This window comes from Akebia trifoliata, chromosome 8 (assembly GCF_017979445.1).
Source record: "Akebia trifoliata isolate Shusen 1 chromosome 8, ASM1797944v1, whole genome shotgun sequence".
NCBI classification, from domain to species: Eukaryota; Viridiplantae; Streptophyta; class Magnoliopsida; order Ranunculales; family Lardizabalaceae; genus Akebia; species Akebia trifoliata.
The window spans coordinates 21,793,702-21,814,698 of record NC_141382.1 but is presented as its reverse complement, the minus strand read 5'-3'; the positions used below and the strand labels follow the sequence as shown (position 1 = coordinate 21,814,698).

Below are 20,997 nucleotides of genomic sequence, written 5' to 3'. Positions count from 1 at the left end.
AGAGTACGCTAAGTCTTTCCTAGATTTCCAGAAGGAAACATCAAAAGTGGAGGCCGGTCATACTCCCTTATTACTAAAATGCCACTAAGCTAACAGATATATCCTGGCATGGGGCTGATATGGCTTCATAGTGAGACTTACATAATGTTACATGGGTGCTCTCGGGTGACTTCGGGGCGAACTACACCTAAACTCTCGGTGTCAGAGTACATGGCCGTTACACAAGGGCACATAACCACAAATTTTTTTTCTTTTGTATCCTGAAGAAAAAAAATCTATGATTTTGTGCCCTGATCATGTAAACCGCGTATGATTTACCTCGTGCATTCATCACAACTCTTTTAAAAAATAAAAATAAAAATTCATAATGATCACTCCCTTCAGCCTAAATGTCACAGATTTGGACAATCCTAGCTCTGAAGTGAAGAACCTTTCTTCTAGAAAAAATCCTAACTGTCCATTTCAATTGTCAATACAGAGGTTTAAAATCTCATCTTGAGACAGCGTTTCTATCAAGAGAGAAACCGGTATTGTATCGATTGAAAAAATTCCGATACATTTCCATATTTTGAGCCATGATAAAGATTAGATTGATCAATTTTTTTATTGAAGTGTCATCTAAGACCCTATGAAGTACAAAATTTCTTCTAAAAAACTAAAAACTATTCCCAATCACTTGAATGTATCAACGTTGACATGGGTTATCAGTGATAGCTAGGATAGTCCAAGATATGATAGAGAGTTGAGAGAATATTGAAAACTCACCATATGGTTGGAAAGTCTAATATGATTAGGGATGGTAATGGATCGGGTCGTGTTGAGATAAGAGTATTCTAAATGTTTACCAAACCCAAATCTGATCCGTTTAATAATCGTGTAAAAAACTTAAATCCAAATCCAACACGTTTACTAAATAGGTAATCTGATTCGACCTATGTAATATGTTCAGTAAAATTCTAATCTTAAGTGGAAAAAATATGTTCCATTTCCACCACTAAAAATAGGATTGTGGATTTTAAGTCCAAACACATATTAGTGGTAAAACTAAAATCAACACAAAGCAGAGAAGAAGACGGGCATTATCCCAAAAAGAGGTTGCCCAAAAAACCTATTGTGCGTGTTCTTTTCTTGGTAAAAATTATGAGAGAAAGAGAGAGAGAGAGAGAGAGAGGTACCCATCACCCCTGTGATCGTGTTCTTAAATTGCAAAGACGAAAAAGATGAGAGAGATTCTTATAGCCTGAGAGAAACACAACTAAAAAAATAAGGATTTAGAATTTTTAACTATCATATTAATAGAAAGATTTTCCTAAACTAAAAGTTTAATCCTTCATTGTTTAAAAAATATATTAAAGACCCTCTATATTTAAAAATAAATCTGAAAAAATATGTATTATGAAAATATGTTTTAAAGAAGTCATACAAAATTCTGATAATATTTGTAATACCTCGTACGTTTCATGATTTAAATGAGTTATATAATAGTCGGGTCGTACGCAGGTCAAGATGACACATTAATGACACAAAAACCAAAAGTGTCAAAATGGGTTAAGAGGGTTGACGTCCGTAACCTTGACACAACCTATTTAATAACCATGTCAGATTGGTCAACACGATTATGATCCAAGCAAGCTCACCAACCTCATGATGTTTTCAAGTTATGTTCCGAGTGTCATGTTAAGATTGCCACCCCGAGAATTTCATTATCGACAAGGAGAAGGGATTTTTTTTTATGCAGTAGTCGAAATGGGACCTTACAATTACTAGTCAATTTTTAACTATCGTATCTCATTGCAGCAGATTAGATCGACATCACCAATAGTAGTACAGGTGTCAAAATTGATTCTAGTTCAAGTATAATAAGTGTAGCCATAACCAGAATCTACTGTATATATAAGTTTTTATTCCATTCAATACCACTGGCAAATAACCCAACCAAAAAAGAAATAAAAATCAACATAAAGTTAGCATGCTTACCACTATATTACACGTCAAAAAATTAACCGGTACACTTAGTTCTACATTTCTTGCACTTGTTATGAGCTCAAGTATACCACAACGATCATCTGGATTTGCTTATAATAGGAACGAAAACTGTCCGCTGTAACACAGAGATGCTAGGCTGACATTGTTTCAAAACATCCATAAAAGAACATTATCAGGGGTTTGGGTATATCCATAATTAAGAAAACCCCAACATTTTATTTGCTAAAGTATATGACATTTCTTATAAATATAAATTGGTGTGCGCCATATTACAGATCTGGGTTGAAAGATTTGTATAATTGTTATAAAACAAGTTACTGGCACCATAAACCAAACAAATGTGATTCAGCTATCTGTCCAAAAGGTTGTATGCCGGTAAATCTTTCACATTGGAAACATCTTCAAGAGCGAGCTCCCGCTCCAACTGCGTCCTTGTAGACTTCAGAACTTCCTGCAAAAATGAGAAAGAAAAGATCAGGAAACAGAATTCGTGCTAATATAGTCCATACTCCCAAGTATATAAGGATATATAGATAAAATAAGGGAGCTTCTAATGCCAATGCCACACCAACTTCTGCTAATTCTTTGGTGATTCACATATGAACTGGGGTGGCATTAGCAAAAAGTTTGGGTGGCAATAGAATCTCTCTAAAATAAGCTGGTAGAGGTATATTGATTTACATTAAATTCCATGTAAGAAGCGCGCTTAGCTAGCCACTGAGCGTCCATCATTTGAAATGCTATACAGTACAGGTTATCAAATGCCATTTCATCTTCTATAAGCAATTCTAAGAATCGAATTCCTGCCATAGATGTAGGTTTTCCTGCAAGAAAGAAAATTCGAAGCCTGTAAGTTTTCTTCCCCTACTAAAACTTCTCACTCAATTAACGAAAGAAATGAAAGCGGTCGAAGTGCAATTTTGGGAAAGATTTTAAGAAGAATATGTCATAATTTGGAAGAAAGGTGTAATTTTAAGGATTCTGTAAACAAACAGGAAGTAATTCAGTAGGATGGGTAACTAGAAAACAAATGAAGAAATTTGAACCAAATTTCCCTTCATTTTAGAAATTTTACCTGATTGCAGATCCAACATTTGTGCCAACATAAAGGATATATTGATGCCAGCTACAGCAAAGGGGTACTCCCAAGCTGCTCTCCTCCCTTCTTTCTTGTGCAATAGTCTCTGGAATGATTCCTGCCAAAGGAACACAAGCTCATGAGTATATCACTCTTCAATGACTGACACACATCACTCCTTATGATTATATTTACTATCCATTCTTCTCATAGTTATCTTCACTGATAACTTACTCTTAAAATCATCTAAAATCTTCATTTCTCCACATAAAATGTTTTATATTCCAGCAGCTGAATTCTTTTAGGATGTCCTTCACATAGTTACAAAAATGGCATTTTTCATTTTTAAATTTATGTTTAAAATGCATTTTGTACCATAGCAATTTAAAAAAATGAATGCAGTTTTACATTTTAGGCACACTTTTTTTCTTCAAAACTAAACAAAAATTGAACATATTTATTTGTGAGATTTGTGATTTGGTTCATGAATGTAGTTATTGTAGGATTTGATACACAATATCGGATTTGGTTATTCATAAATGTAGTTTATTATAGGATTCAATGATAATGTCCTGATTTTATGATCTTTAATAGTATGTTATTTTGCTCAAAAGATACATTTTATGAAATTGTTACATAGATGGGACTTGATGATGCTGGAGTAGGAGGATGCTCAAATTGTAACTTAGATGTGGAACAATATGAGGCCTTAGATTAACGACAATTTTATGTTTTTGGATACTGGTAAAAAAATTTGGGAACTTGTGAAACATATGTATTCAGGATTATGAAATCACTCATTAGTACTTCACACTGGATTAGACATTTGCATCATTTAAGCGCATTCATGAAGAGCTGAACCCGTATCAATCTATTGTCAGTGATATTCATCATATAGAAAACATAAAATACATAGAAATTTGTCTTCTATCCTCTCTACGATGGGAGTTGATGCTTTAAAATCCCAAATCTTTGGAAGCCTAGAACTTCCTTCTCTTAGAATTGTCTTCTCTCGATTGAAGTGAGCCACGTTATCAGATAGTGTTAATCTTATCAGTGATCCGCTTTGATTGCTTTGGGAGATTATGAAGGTCGAGGGATTTTACAATGGCACTAAAGACTTAGTCATCTGTCTTCTCGTACTTTACGTTGTTTAGTTCCCACTTTGAATATAATTCCACCTTTCATAGTGAAGCATATCAACTTAGTAAATATCACCGTGTCCCTTTTCCACCTAGTGTTAGTCATCCAGAGTAGAGTCTTTTCGTTTAGTACATTCACATGTTTGGGGTTTTTGTACTCTTGTTCAAGAATGACTTGACTAATTTTAATGAAAGATCGATCTGAATTGTTTAACATTTTTCAAAATTTTCATATAAAAATTTATACTCAATTTGGTGCTTCTTTATGTATCTTATGTTTTAATAATGCCAAAGAGTTCTTTCTTGGTAGCTATAATACATATTTGCAATCCCGTGGATATTATTCACCAATCTTGATCTACATATACCTCTCAACAAAATGGGGTTGTTGAACGTAAGAATTGCCATCATCTGGATGTTGTTAATGCTTTGTTATTTCAAATGAAGGTTCTCAAGGTTTATTGGAGTGAAGTTGTCCTTACACGGTATCTTATCAACCGAATGCCTACTCTTGTCCTTGTGGATAAATCTCCACAAAGTTTTGTTTCTTCATCATCCATTGTTTCACATTCCTCCTTGCTTTTTTGGTTGTGTCCACTTTGTTCATCATTTGGGACCAAGACAGAACACTTTAGATCCAATGAGTCTAAAATGTGTATTTATTGATTATTCCCACATGCAAAAAAGTTATATATGCTATAATCCAACATTACACAAACACTTTATTTGTGCAGATGTTACATTCTTTGAATCTATTCCGTATTTTCCTATTATGTCCATCGTTGATTTTAGTCATGTTCCCTTACCTGTACCTTGTTTTTGGCATTGTGCCCACCTCTCTTCATGTATATCGTAGGACCATCGTTGTACCAACGACGCCAATCTCTTCATCGTTTGCAGATCCAATTATGCAATCCGTGCCAACTTCTCCCGTTCCAGTGGTGATTTGCCAGTGGTGATTTCAGATCCATATTCATGCGAGCAACCTATTAATATTCGTACGGGTACTCGCTCGTGTGTGTTACAAATCACTCAATTTCTAATTTTGTGTCATGATTCATTTTCTTCTCCAAGGCACTTTATAATCTCCAAGAACTGGGTTTGGAAAATTTAGTGATGCAGTTATTTCCTATGGGATGACAAGATGACAGATAGACCACTCAGTCTTTCATATGAAAACTGAGTATGGGTATATTCTACTTATAGTGTAGATATTGCGTTGACAGATATTGATTCTGATGGGATTAAGAAACTAAAGTCATAACTACAACTACAGTTCCAAAAAGTGTGCAAAATCATGAAAGCACTTTATAGTCCAAGAAAATCTCCAAGAGCTGGGTTTGGAAAATTTAGTCATGCAATTATTTCCTATGGGATAACAAGATGTCAAATGGACCGCTCAGTCTTTCATCTAAAAACTGAGAATGGGTATATTCTACTTATAGTATATGTAGATATTGTGTTGACAAGTAGTGATGCTGATGGGATTAAGAAATTAAAGTCATAACTACAACTGCAGTTCCATACTAAGGGCTTGGGAAAGCTATGGTATTTCCTTGGTATTGAGGTGGCTTGCTTAGCTTGTGGTATTAGTCTCTCGCAAAGGCAGTATATCTTAGACTTGTTGGAAGAGGTATAATTACATATGTACATGGCTTATTGTATAAGTCTGATGGTCATAATCGAATAGAGGAATTTACATATGTAGATTGAGTTGGTTTTCTTTTAGATAGAAGGTCCACCACAGGTTATTGTACGTTCCTCAATGGTAATCTCATATCCTAAAAGACCAAGAAGCAGGTAGTGGTGGCCAAGTTGAGTGCAAAAGCTAAGTATAGAGCTATGTCTCATACTTATGAGCTTATTTGATTGAGGCAATTTCTACAGGAGATAGGTATCATAGTAGATACACATAAGAATCTTCTATGTGATAACAAGGCAGCTATGCATATTACTTCTAGTCTTGTGTTTCAAGAAAGGACAAAGCATATTGAACTTGACTACCATTTTACTAATGAAAGGATTCTTAGTAGGGAAATTGCTACATTATGGCCTTGCTTGGTTGCCCACGAAAATCTGCAAAATGCAAAGTTTCACATTTCCTGCTTTTTGCGATTGCACAGTTTCGTGGTCAAATGCATTGCAACTGCTTGGTAGACATTTCTAAACATTATTGTAATGCTTTACGACTGCTTAGTTGAATAGAAACGAAAAAAAAAAAAAATTATCGTAAAAACAATGTTTGCATAAAAACACATTTTTAAATTTGCAAAATGATTCTTTTTAAAGAAGTTTTAATAAAAGTCTTCAAAATTTGATCTATTAAAATATGAATCAATGAATATTTATTGAAAATTCAGTAACATATCCCCTATAAAATGGACATAAACTTCACATGTAAATATCACAATAATATTTGTTTTTGTTGAGTTTAGTCCCACATCAGACACAAATTGCCTTGTCTCTTTCTTATAAGCTCCTGGGCCTCTCCACTCATTGCCAATTGGTTTTAAGTTAGACCCCAAATTTATCATAGTACCAAAGCAGGCCTTTCTTTCCTCCATGTCACCCAGTTTATATCTCCACGTGCTTTGGCCCAATCCGATCTCTCTCTCTTATAAGCTCCTGGGCCTCTCCACTCATTGCCAATTGGTTTTGAGTTAGACCCCAAATTTATCATAGTATCAAAGCAGGCCTTTCTTGCCTCCATGTCACCAGTTCATATCTCCACGTGCTTTGGCCCAATCCAATCTCTCTCTCTTATAAGCTCCTAGGCCTCTCCACTCATTGCCAATTGGTTTTGAGTTGTCAATTGGCTTTGATACCATGTTGACAAACCACATACACCAAAAGACCGATCTGAAGGAGAAGGGGAGAACTATGAATATAAGAGGGTCGCGAGGCTTATTTGGGGTATGACACACCCGAGAGTGGAGGAAAATATTCACTCAACACTCCCCCTCACCCATAAGGGGGGAAAGATTCAAACCCATGACTTGCAAGAACCAGCACTCTGATACCATGTTAACCAACCAACTCCAAAAGACCGATCTGATGGAGAAGGGGAGAACTATGAATATAAGAGGGTCACGACGCTTAATTGGGGTATGACACACCCAAGAGTGGAGGAAAATATATACTCAACAGTTTCACATCCACATAATAATAATAATAAAACAAGAATAATATTTGTATCTCATACACATAATTAAAATAATACCTATTTTTTCAACTACAACACATCTAGCAAAAGATATCCTAAATACCTACTAGTCCAAACCAAAGTATATTAACACATAAATAATGCTAATAAAAATATCACAATGCATAAACATCCATGAGATTTCAAAAACTTGTTAGACTAATTTCTATCTAACTTTTGTTTATATTTCATTCTCTTTTGATTTAGGGAATTGTCTTGTAAATTCAAGACGATCTCCTCGATGCATGGAAATGTTTTTCTACTTCATCTAAAGTCTTGAATGCTTTATGGCATGCCATCTAAATCCAGTTACATATTGGTAACATTCTTCTTATGTTGAATATATCTCAAGTCTACGTCCTACAAATCCTACGTAATATGTCATTAGTACCACAACCTGTAAGTAGAAACATCTTAACATCAACCAACAAATAAATACATGTAACATGATGGTCTATCCATTCAATATGAAAATAAGAAAATTAATATAAGCTCAACAAATGATGATGCACATATATATGTCATATCAAAAACTACTAAGTTCAAGACGATCCATGCACATCAACATCTCAAACAAGGTTTTAGAACCTTACCCACCATAACGCAGTAAGTTATGAAAATAAAAATGTCACCAAAAAAACATAAGTAATAGTCCTATACATTTAATAAAGTCTAACTCAACCACCTCTAAGAAAAAGAACTCTTAACCTTACAAATATCCTATTCCTCATGGAATTCCTCCAACTTCATCTTCCTGTATTCATCATCTTGCACCACAAACATATTTGTTCTGAAGGAATCCTTCACTATAATCTCAACAACCCTACTTAAAAAAGTATGATTGAAGCCCTCAATACTCATCACTAATACGTACAACCTCGTCAAAATAGAGAAGGGATAGATTGTCTTCGCAATATGATCATTATTCCTTCGACAAAGGATCGATTATCTTCACAATATTATTGCTATTCCTTAGGCAATCTTCCTAATCTCATCAATTGCACGTGACTTGCTATATTTCCTTTTGGGTATAGAAAATGTCTTCTTGTCTTCACTAATGGTTGGCATGTTTGCTCCTTCTTAAATATCATCAAATTCTTTTTATGTTCTTCTGACTAGTCATCATTTTCATATGTACCATCATTCCTCTCAAGATCAACAGAATCAGTACCTCCACATGCATATTCTACAGTCGCATGATAATCAGCGATTATAACTGCATGTTTGCCCACGTCCCATCTAAGACCCATATCACTATGTTAGTGTTTAAGTATAGTTTCAAATTTATGGACATTGTGGTTGGAATTGATGTGTCTATTCATGTTTGTATGTGCTTGTAATCATCATTTTTATTCTTGTTTAATTTTGAAAAATATTAGAGATGGAAGGTAGTGATTGTTCAACAAAGGCTGATGTTCATGGTTTAAAAAGCCAATTAAGATGTTATAAGAGTATGGGCACAATTCTTGACATGCTATACGAGGAAGCCATATGTGGGAAGTGTGGTAACTATTAGGACAATAGTGTAGGGCTCATGATAACTACAACACTTTTTGGAAAAAATCGAAAAGTGATCATGAAGAAACACATTGAAAGTCAACTACAAACCATGAAAACAGATTATAGAAACTTTGTTGAACTTATAGAAAAGTCTAGATTTGGGATGGATCCAATACGAAAAATCGTGACAACCTTCGATGATGCTTGAGAGACTATACTTGAGAGTCGAGTTAAGTATCAACTCCGTGATAGGGGTCTTATATGGGACTTGGATAAGATTGCAATTATAATCGGTAATCATCATGCGAGTGGAAAATACGCATGTAGAGGCACCAATTCAGTTGATCTTAAGAAGATGATAGTGTACATGAGAAGGATGACCAGTCAGAAAAGCAAGAAAATAATTTGGATGACATTCAAAACGGAGCAAGCATGTCAACTACTAGTGGAGCAAGGGGGACATCTTCTGTACCTAAAAGGAAACATGGAAAAAAGTAATGTGCAACCGATGAGATTAAGGAGATTGTCGAAGGAATAACTTCTCAACCCGATGATACTACGAAGACAATCAATCCCATTTTTATTTCGATAAGATAGTACATCGTGGTAATGATTACCGAGAGCTTCAGTCATACATTTCTGAGTAAGGTTGTTGAGATTATAGTGAAGGACTCCTATGCAACGAATATGTTCGTGATGCAAGATGATGAATACAGGAAAAGGAAGTTGGAGGAATTGCGTGAGGAAATGAAAGATTTTTAAGGTTGGAAAATCTTGGAGGAAGTGGAGTTGATCTTTTTGTTGGATGTAGTTTAGTTAAACATTATTAAATGTATAGGATTATTACTTATGTTTTTTAATGACATTTATTTTCATAACTTACTGCGTTATGATGAGTTCTAAAACTTTGTTTTACATAACATGTGCATGGATCGTCTTGAACTTAGTATTTTTGATATGATATATATTCATCATCTTTTGTTGAGCATATATTAATTTTTTTATTTTCATGTTGAATGGATATAACGTCATGTTATAGGTTAATATTTATTTGCTAGTTGATGTTAAGATATTACTACCTACAGGTGGTTGTACTAATGGCATAGTACTACGTAGTATTTATAAGACATAGATATAAAATATATTCAGAAAAGAAGAATGTCACCAATATGTAACCGATTATAGAGGACATGCCATAAAACATTCAAGACTTTAGATGAAGTAGAAAGACATTTCCATGCATACCAAAGAGATCGTCTTGAATTTACAAGACAATTCCCTGAATCAAAAGAGAATGAAATAGAACAAAAAATTAGATGGGAATCAAACTTAAAGTCTTATGAATGTTTATATGTTATAATATTTCCATTAGCATTATTTATTTATGTATTCATGTACCTTGGTTTGGATTAGTAGGTATTTAAGATATCTTTTGCTATAGGTGTTATAGTTGAGAAAACATATATTGTCTTAGTTATGTAGATGAGATACAAACATTATTCTTGTTTTATTATTATGTGAATGTGAAAAGGTATTATTATGATATTTACAAATGCAATTTTTGTATATTTTATAGGGGATATGCAGTCGAATTTTCAATAAATATATCATTGATTCATATTTTAATAAATCAAATTTTGAAGACTTTTTCATGATAACTTATTTAAAAAATGGATAATTTAAAAAAACTAATTTTCAGATTTAAAAAAATATTTTTTATGCAAATATTGTGTTAACGATTTATTGTGTTTCTATTCAACCAAGTAATTGCAAAGCGTTGCAATAATGTTCAAAAGTGTCTACTAAGCAGTCGCAATGCATTTGATCGTAAAACTGTATAATTGCAAAAAACAGAAAATGCGAAACTTTGCATTTTGCTAGGTTACTCGTCACCATCCTACATCCATTGACAAATAATGCAATTGGGTTAGATGGTTGGTGCTTTTTCCTATCTTATCTCCACCTTGATTGGATGTTCATGGGTTTTTCCTAGAGATTTGGTCGATGTTTTCATTTCTTGACACAATTACATCCAGGGTGTAAGAGAAGCGATTTTGTGGAGGATGTTGTTTCGACTACATGTTGGGGAATTGGAAAGGAAAAAATAGCATAATCTATGAAGAAAGCACTTGAGATCCCAACTTTATGCAACTCTACCCGTTGGTTGCTCGTATCTTGTTATACGAAGAAGGAGTGAGAAGACGACAAAGTCAAAAAATTCTATGTTAACAAAGAAGCAATTCTTCATGACGGGCAAAGGTCACTTTGAGTGGGGTTTGAGTTCTTTTATTTATTTATTTTTCCTTTTTCTATAATTGGCAAGCCTCCACTTTGTACTCCTTCCTTATCTTAAAAGATTCTTTGTTCCTTGACCAAAAAAACAAAGAGTGAAGACAATGGTGACAATGAAACATTTTCAATGTTGGCTTATTCTAATTTCACATTTTCCAAATTTAATACACTCATAATTCATTAAAAATTTAAAGATAAACCATGTGGTCTACAAGGTAGTAGAACAAACCGGATATTTCTTGGCAAAAAAGATAAGATTTTCCAATGATATAAATCCACCGCCCCTGAAAGTTAAAAGTCAATAATATTAGAGTCATACTCATTCATAGTGGGGACTCAAACATAGCATTTGAAGCCATAGTCTCTATACCTAAAATCTGTCGAAGGGTCAGAACCTTGCCAACCCATCTCCTTCCAAAGTTCAGATTTAAGAGAAGGGAGTTCTCTACCAGGATAAGCCAACCTCCAGAGCTGCTTGAGAGCACCCTGAAACCAAATTTCATTTCTAATCAACATTATAGCTCCACAGTGCATAAAATCTTTTCAAACCGTATGTCATCAATCATTCACCAAATTGCAAATTATTGAATACAACTGGTTAAGATTACCCAAGTTGGTGTAATTTTTGGCCAGATGAGAGAATGATGTGGCAAATGACTGGCAACCAACAAGACTTTACACATGTACAACAGGGACTAGTGCTATGACATACGCATATAGATACCGATAAGGACACTGGTAAGGGAAATTTGAACACGACCAAAGTATAAAATTTCAATCTTGATGCCTTTTTCGGTCATCCTGAAAATTGAAATATTTCGACTAGTGTGGAAACAAATACAATTTTTAAGAAAACAATGGAAATATTATGTAATAATGGAAATGTTGAGGAAGTTTTCATTGAAAGTGTAAAAAATCATAAAACAAACATGATAAAACACATGTAAGTACCTATCAAAAAATAAATAAAACACTTAATAAGTCATCAAACTACAATAAATAACTACATGAATTGTTGAAATGAAGATTAGTAAAGTTTCATTACACATTGGCATAAGAATCTAAGAATCCAACACCTAAAACAACTATATTCTTTATGGAAATGAGAATAATAATGTCACATTATGATACAAGATTGTGCAAACTAACTTAGAATGATGAATCTGTGATCTCGAATAAATTAACAAAAACAAACAAAAGCATAGAACACACTCAATCTACCATAGAAATATAAAGAAATCTAATAGAAAATTAAATTATGATCCCACACTAAGTTAATATTCTGCGGGGCTATCACTAAATATTAAAGTGAAGGAAACCAAGGAAGATAGAACTTCCAATATATATAACTTAGGGTCTCAATCCAATAGCTAATTTGAATTCTCCGGATATTGTCAAGGATTTCAAGAACCAGTTTGGGCCCAAGGTTTTATTGGATATTGTGAAGGGTTCCAACAAAGCCAATTTTCTGTAATTTTTAAGCGTAATTATTAAATTTTGCAATAAGGTTAAAATTCAACATTCACAAATAAATGTCCAACAGTGTTTATAAATTTAAATAAAAAGGTGAAAGAAAAATAAGGGAGTCGAAGAAGGTTTAGGACGGGTTATAACAAGGTTAAAGGATTGCTATGGGGGCTGTATTTGGTGGGGCAGCAAGGTAAGGAGGTTAAAATATGGGCTAGGGGTATCATGGTTCTTGATCATGGAATTAGGGTTTAGAAAAGATTTAAACAGGGAATAGTGGCTATATATTTCAGGACAACAAGTTTAAGTGATAAAAAAAAAAATCAAGAAAAGAAGAAAGAATCTACAGAAGAAGATCAAGAAGTCGGAGAAGATGAAGATTAAGATGATAAAGAAGAAGATAATGGATTATTCAAATCGAGTTATTATAGATTCCCTAGCTCGATTACATCGACCCTGATGGAACGGAATGAAACTAAGTTGTTTATTGGATCGATTCAGTAAAAGAACTCGTCCCATGAGGGGGTAGGGATGGCTATATTTCTGGGAGCAAACTCCAGGCGAATATAAAGCGCATGGATATAAGTTATGTCTTGGAATGAAAGACAATTCCGAATCCACTTGGTCTACGAATACGGAAGCATTCTGAGATTTTCCTCCATGTATGTAAGAATTTGATGCTGCAGCCCTCATACTAATTAGTGTGTCAATCTGTTCGAAAACATTTTGCAAACCGAATCGAAAAATGTCCCATAGCTAGGCAAGTTGGTCAGTTAATTCAATAAAATAACAACAGGGAGTTAGTATTCAATTTCGTTGGTACTCTAGAAAAGAAGATCAAGACGTCGGAGAAGATGAAGATTAAGATGGCAAAGAAGATAACAGATTATTACCTAGCAATCACACAAAGAAAAATAATCCTAGATTCGTATCACACCAAAAAGAACAATGGCCTCACACCACACATCCAATCTCTGGATTTCAGGAAAAACCTAAGAGAATTTTGTTCAATATCATATTAATAAATGTGAAATAACGCCTTTACACTTATTTATATGGGACTTATAACACTAATTAATCTCAACCATTAAAAATAGCCAATGGCCAAGATTAAAACATGATTCAAGTAATACTAATTAATATGAGACATAATTTAAATAAAATCATAGTAGAACTAATCTTAACCATTAAGTAAATGTACTGTTAAGATTAAAACAGAAATTTCCAGCAAATAAATAAAATACCTTAATACCTAAACTACCCAAAATACCCTTAGATAACAAAAAATATAACATAAATCTTAACTAATATGCAGGCTGTCCAGCCCCTTATTGTGCTAAATATATGCAATAAACTACTTTCATATATGAACAAATTATTATGTACTATATTTTCACATTTTTTATAGGCAATCAATGAGATCAGTAACTCAGTGCAGATCTATGGAATTGTCACCCGTAAACTTTACCAACTAAGATAGCTGACACCTACAAAGAAGGCTCTCACATTATTATACGTCTTTGAAGCAGAACAATGAAACTAACTAAGATGTCAGTTCTGAGATTAAGATGAAATTACCAAGAACAATAAATATCATAAAACACTAGATTCTACCATAAAAAATAAGAAAATTCTAATAAATAACTAACAAATAATTCTAAGCAAGTTTTAGTCCAACTAGCTTAACCCTAAAAAATTAAATTGAGGGATCTTATGGAAGATAGAACTTCCAACTAGCTTAGGCTAGTAATATAACAATAGTTAGGAAGATATGAAAGAATTAATATGCCTAAGGTTAATTCTAGAGTTGGAACATGGTACGTGATGTGGACACTAGATATCGTGGGCCTATCATATTTAAGCCATAATCTAATTTAGTGTTTTACTTTATTTTAGTTACTAGGATGTAGTTATGGGCCCATTTTATGTTTTTTGAATCCTATTTTTTTAGAAGTTTATTATTAGGTATTTTAAATTAGGAGAGTTTTTTTTTGAAATACAGATTTTCTATTTTTAGAAAGTTTCTAGTTCAGAAAAGTTACTATTTTGAGAATAGTTTATATTTCAATAATGTTTCTATTTTGGGAAAGGTATTATTTCAGGAGTGTTACCTTGGAATGCAAGATGGAGTCAAATTAGAAATCCTTTGAGGTTTTAGTAACTTGACTTTTCTATTTAAACAATGTAATAGACTATTTTAGGGAGAACAGAGGAGTTTATAAAGTAAAGAATTAGTTTTTTTCAATGAATTTTCTAACTGAATAGTCTGTAATGGAGTTTCTTAGTGTGAGTTCTCCGTTAATCTTGGTCTGATTGCAAGAAACCCTTAATGTGATTCCAAGGTTCTATCATTTTATTTCTTCTCTTTCTTTTTTAATCTTCTCATTGTATTTTTGTTTTAATACATGTGCAACCCAAATATGGCAAAAATCAGTAGTACTACCCAGAAATTCTATAAAAACTTTTTTTCTTGATTTTCTTGAATTCTTGATTCTTCAAATCCCAAACCTATTTGTTTTGTTTTCTTTATCCCAAACATTTTATCCTATAAACCTAAACCCCCTATCCCTAATTGCAAATCATCGTAATTAAACCTTGCAACCCAAACCCTTTTGGGTCTACCCTAAACTTTATAGTAACCTAGTCATAGGCCAAATCCTTAATCCAATCCCAAACCAAATTCCCCGACCCCATATTAAATCTTCCCATTCCACCCTGCATCAACTTTTACCGTACGTACTAGTGCTCTTCTAGAGACCCTAATAAGGCAATGCTCATAGATAAAACAAAAGAGGATGAAAACTTTTAATGATTCATAATTTTTTTCTATATATAAAAACAAATTTGTGATTGAGCAACTAATAATCCAAGAAAAATAATAAATATTTAAATATAAATTATATTTAAAAATAATTTTGAATGAATTTAAATGGTTTGACTCATTTGAGTTGACATGACTCGCATGAGTCAACTTGACATGTGGGGCCAAGAAGAGATGAGATGAGACATCATGCTTCTAAAACATGTATATGACGTGCAACATATGCTTATAATTAAGACAGTTGGGCAAAGACGGACTATTTTTAAAAAGTAGGTGAACTTAGTAGTTTTATGGTGATTAAGTATAGGATGGAGGCTTACTTGATGTTCCACACGTAAACCGTCAAAGGGGACTTCCAACCTTCGTTGTAGATTTCTCAGTCTCACTTCCTAGCAAGATCCCAAATTGGAGCATCAAATATAATATTTATATGGCACAAGTATACCAATCTTTCATCAAAGAAACATCCACTAGTATAAAGAAAAGATACAAAAAGTCAATTCCTTTATGAAAAGATAAACAATAAAAAACAAACAAAGATTACACTGTAGATACCATTATAAAGATTAACTATAAACTGATACCCGTGCATAGTATAATTTTCGACATATTTCCAAGAAATATATCGAAATATTTCAATTTCCAAAAGGTCTGATTGGAAATTTAATTGACAGTTTCTTTTCGTAAATATTTTGGTGAAAATCACTATTCATTTTGCAAAATGTTTTGGCGAATAGTGAATTTCGACAGATATTATAAAATTTTAGGTATAAAAATGTAAAATTTGGGTGAGAATATTTTAGTGAGTTCTTTTTTACCAAAATATTTTCTCTTTTTAAAAACATTGTTTAAAAATCATTGATAAAAATTATGAACATAAAAAAATTACAAATTTCTTATAGAAAGGACTTGTAATTACACATAATAATATTTATTAATAAAAATATGCACATTCTTTTTCCTAGGCATGTAAGGGGTTAGTGGTCAACATGAAGGTGGGTTCAGTAAGTTTTGAACCCAGGTTTGTAGGATCAACACTCCACACGCCTTACCAACTTAGCTAAGTTGGCACCTTCGCAATAAATGAATTATGATTAGATAGGTATTTATATCATTTTAAGCATATTAGTTCATTCATATAAGCACTTAATAGTTTATTATTAGTTAATTCATGTTTTAATTAGTTGCATGTATTGTTATTTTATTCATATATATTCATGTTTTAATTAGTTGCATATATTATTTATATATTAAGGCATATATCATTAATATGATATTATTATTTTCATTTTCATGAGAGAACTATTATTTTTTTACCCCATCGGACTCTCACACATTCTTACTTGTATGGGCAACAAAACATTGTTGATCTTCATTTCCACATTCCATATGGTTGTATACAATATTGGTGATTCATTAGTGTTTTAATATCTATTTTTATCATTTCATAACTTACAATGAAAATCTCCTTAATATTTTTTTAATGTATGCAATGTTTTCATCATTTGCAAAATATGTATTAGTTTCCACACTGATAGAAATATTTTCATTCCCAAGTTAATCGAAATTGCAAATCTGATATTTATACGTATGACATGGAGGACGCAATCGTATGGGGGATCATAGTCATTAGTCGAGGTTTAGGAATAAGTTTGCAAGAGAAATTTTTGGAAAATCAGGAAAGATCGAAAAAAAGTTCGAGCGACTGTGTAACTATTCCCACTAGACAACAATACCATATTGGCATTGATCATTGGCTCCATACTAGCCAAAAACCAACTCATAACCAAAGCATCTTCACTCACCCAGTCTTCATAAGATTTATCATATGTGGTTGGAGGATCAAAGGTGATATGTTTCAATTTCTTCTTTGCGGTTAACGCAATCATCATAGAGGATGACCAATGAAGATAATTGGTGTCATTCAATTTAACTGTTATCATAGGCACCAACACCATCCCATGATTGTTTACCCTCACCAGAAATAGTGGATGCCATAAGAAATAACTCAACTCACAAACCACAATTTATCGAAGTCAAAATCCGGAAAAAAAAAAAATATATCGAAAAGTTACCGAAGCACCAAACGAACAAATAAATGTGGAAGATGATAGGGAATAACCCTATAAGTGGTGTGGTTTGGGTAAGGATGCCTAGATGCTCGCGGTTGTGAAGAAAATCACAAACCCAAAAGTTATGATTTCAACCTCTAAACTATGAACTAGCTCCAATCATGTTGAAACTTCAAACCAACACTAACAAACCTTATATATACATCCAAGTTTGAAACAAACACCAATAAATAGGGTTTTGTTGACACCAAGATCAAAACCAAGTGAACAAACCAAGAGAAAAAAAAATTGAAGGAAAGAAGAACCCTAAATCTCTATCTTAGATAAGTGCTCTAATACCATGTAGAAATCTAGGTTAATAGAGAAGATGAGAAAAGAAGAAAAATAGAGGAGAAGAGATTATAGAGAGAGGCCTCCTCTCTCCCTATTTATTTTAAAGTTGATCAAATGACCAATATGCCCTTTTTACACTAATTAAATTCTAAAAGTGGATTTGAGGATTGTTAAGACGAATCAAAGTTTTCACAACCGCCCTTCTCTTCCGACTTCCCAAACCTCTAATATTTCATGATAAAATCTTAAACATTGATCGAACTCTAGTGGTCCCCTTACCATAGGGGTGTACATTCGAGTTCCCAGAACCGAACCCGACCCGAATTTTTGGGTACGGGTCAAGAATACGTGAAACCGGAACTGACCCATTAATTTTCGGGTACAGGTCAGGTACGAATTAAGATCAAAAGGGAATACCCATACCCCTCGATTTTATGGTACGGGTTCATGCATGTATTAAAATTTAAAATTTGATTATTTATATAGGTTAGTTTAACTTTAAAGTTTAAAGTTTAAATGTAAACTAAAGTTCAAATTTAGAAATATATAAATCTTACATTAGAAAAATTTGTAAAAAATAAAGTATATGCAAATTATATAAGACATTTCTAAATATTTTTAAGTTAAAAATCTATGTATTTTACGGGTATCGGGTAATGGGTATCGAGTATTGGTATCGGGTATTTTACAGGATCAGGTCGGTTCTAATTCATATAAATCATAACCAACCCGAACCTAGCCGGGTTCCTTTTGAGTTCGGGTCGATTTCGGGGGCGAGTAACGGGTATTTTGTACACCCCTACTTTACCCTTTCTCTCCTTGGACCTCCGACCAAAGGAGGATGTTCACAGATATCCTGAACTAAACTATCCACCTCCTTACTAAAGCCCCTCTAGTAAGAAAGAAATGGTTTTTTGAAACACCCTCCTTCATAATATCTTCCTGCACTAGACCTTTCCCTTTTAACCCAGGGACAACCAACCTCAACCCAAGCTCAATGAAATGACCAATTAGCCAATCAAGCATATCTTGTTCCAGCAACTTTCTAATTTCCTTATCCGGATCATCCTCCTTCCCATTCCCACCACAACAATGGACCCATGGACCAAAAACCCCTCGTTATCAGCGCTGAAAATTTCTTGATTACTGTTTTAGACTCCCAAAGAGATTGATACATCTGCCTTTTCTGTAGGACAACCCCAATGACTCAAAACTCTAAGAGTTCTACAAGCCTAACCTTTTCCTCCAGACAAATCTGACTTGAAGCTACTAATAAGATTGGGAATGGACTTTCCCTTGACTAGAGACTTCTCTGCAACCTGCGAAAGAGACAAGAGACCAAAACAGGTATAATCTATAGCAAGGTAACAACGACACATAGAAGGAATAGGAAACACACCAAAAAGGATCCTCGACAAAAAACAACGATAATCTAGTTGAAGAGGGAAAACATTGATTCAAACCTTCCTCTGGGAAGTAAATAAAAGATAAAGGGTCAGGAATCCTTGCACATAACATTCCAAAGTCGAGGCAAGAAGGAAAAGAAGAGTTCTTCCAAATCAGGTCTTAGTGAAGCCTTTTTAACACCACCTCGATCGAAATTTCCGCCCCCTGACAACAAAAGTGAATCAAATCTTTCGACTTCCACTCCACGCACCCACCTTTCTCTGCCATCGTGTTTGGTTCTTCCCCTTCACTAATAATCTGGTCCTCCAACTCTAATTTAGGATCCAACCTTGCTAAGAGATCAGGATTAAGCCTTCTCAAGCTCTAAGCGTCGTCTTTAAGATAAGAATCACCTTCTGAATCCAACCCATCCAATCCAACTCACCTCTTTGCTTTTGCAAATTAGCTAAAGTCGCAAAGTAATTTTTAGCCCAGCCCGCAAGCCCATTTGAGATGCTTAAGAAGTCTGATAAAATTTTGGTGTCAAGGGTCTGAGTTCTGCCTGACCTTGTTGGCCAAATGGGCTTTTTAACACATTTCCAAATTGATTTTTTACGAAGTGGGCCCTGAAAACTATTTCTCTTTCCTATTGAATTTTTTAATCACTCCCAAAATCCGAGGCATCCACTTTCCCCTCTCAGAATAGCCACCAGACGAGCTACTCACTATGTGCTAATTAATACTACTTTTCTTTGCTTGACTGTCACAGAATCGACTGGACCCTACTCCCCAATTCAAGGTTGCAACACTCAAAAGAAACCGGCTCCTTTGAAAGTCGATACTCCACTTCGCCTTCTTCCACGTGTCCAAACTTCACCCTCCCACATTTCCCTAACTTTTCAATCCCCAAAGAGTTTTGAAAGTTGCTGCTACGAGAAACACCAGATGAATTCCTCCTCTTCAACCATTCCACAGACGTGGCTTGTTCTTTCTTAGAACTCCACGTGTTGGAATTTAAAATTGAAAATGAAAGTCCCGTGCGGGCCCCTAAACATAACCCTTTCTTTAAAAAAAAAACATTTTTTTGCATCTGGTGTTTGATAACTCCCGATCATGAATGCTAATTCTTGGGATCATCTTCTCCAATTGATCGAGCATAGGCAAAGCTTCTCCATCAAGCTCTGACACTAAAACCTGTTGTTTAGGCTCACAGGATGAAAGGTTTTCCTTGATAGGATCCTCAATCACTTCAACAACAAGCTTATACCTTTAGTTACCGCAACAAACTTTCAGACTTCTGGTTATAGAGAGACAATCAAAACCCACTTTTAATACACTCTGTTAAACTTTAAAGTATCAGCATTGATTTCCTTTAAACCTCCCAAAGAACTTCCAAATTTCATAAAGACCACAAAGACAAAACCAAGACTCCCCCCAGCCCACTTCTCCACACTCACAATAGACAAAGCAAACCAATTTCTCAATAAAATAATCCCATCACAGTAAGAGAAGGATTTTAACATGCCCAAAGAATTTTGGGCACTGAATGATTTAGGAACAAAAATCCAACTCTTCGAACTTAGCTGAAAGAGCTTTCCAAGCAAACAAACAAAACCTTCAAGAATCGTTTGAAAGTCAAAAACATCAAAGATCCCTACCGAGCTTTCGTAGAGCACATCCCTCTTCCAAACACCAAAACTTGAGTCGTTCATCATTAC

At 34.0% G+C, this 20,997-nt stretch overlaps 1 protein-coding gene across 2 annotated transcripts in view; it reads right to left on the bottom strand.

Annotated features, from left to right (window-relative positions):
* Positions 1-1,963: 1,963 nt before the first annotated feature.
* The window catches only part of LOC147396380 (ELMO/CED-12 family protein), a 29,022-nt gene continuing 9,988 nt past the window's right edge, over positions 1,964-20,997 (bottom strand). The window contains exons 5-10 of one of the 2 annotated variants that reach the window (XM_086450336.1): positions 15,809-15,877; positions 11,571-11,686; positions 11,430-11,484; positions 3,062-3,182; positions 2,668-2,810; positions 1,964-2,437 (exon numbers count right to left, since the gene is read on the bottom strand). In XM_086450336.1, the coding sequence (XP_086306462.1) occupies positions 2,336-2,437; positions 2,668-2,810; positions 3,062-3,182; positions 11,430-11,484; positions 11,571-11,686; positions 15,809-15,877 (606 nt within the window). In that variant the 3' untranslated portion in view covers positions 1,964-2,335. The remainder of the gene's footprint in view (positions 2,438-2,667; positions 2,811-3,061; positions 3,183-11,429; positions 11,485-11,570; positions 11,687-15,808; positions 15,878-20,997) is intronic. The other variant, XM_086450337.1, reaches the window with a different exon arrangement.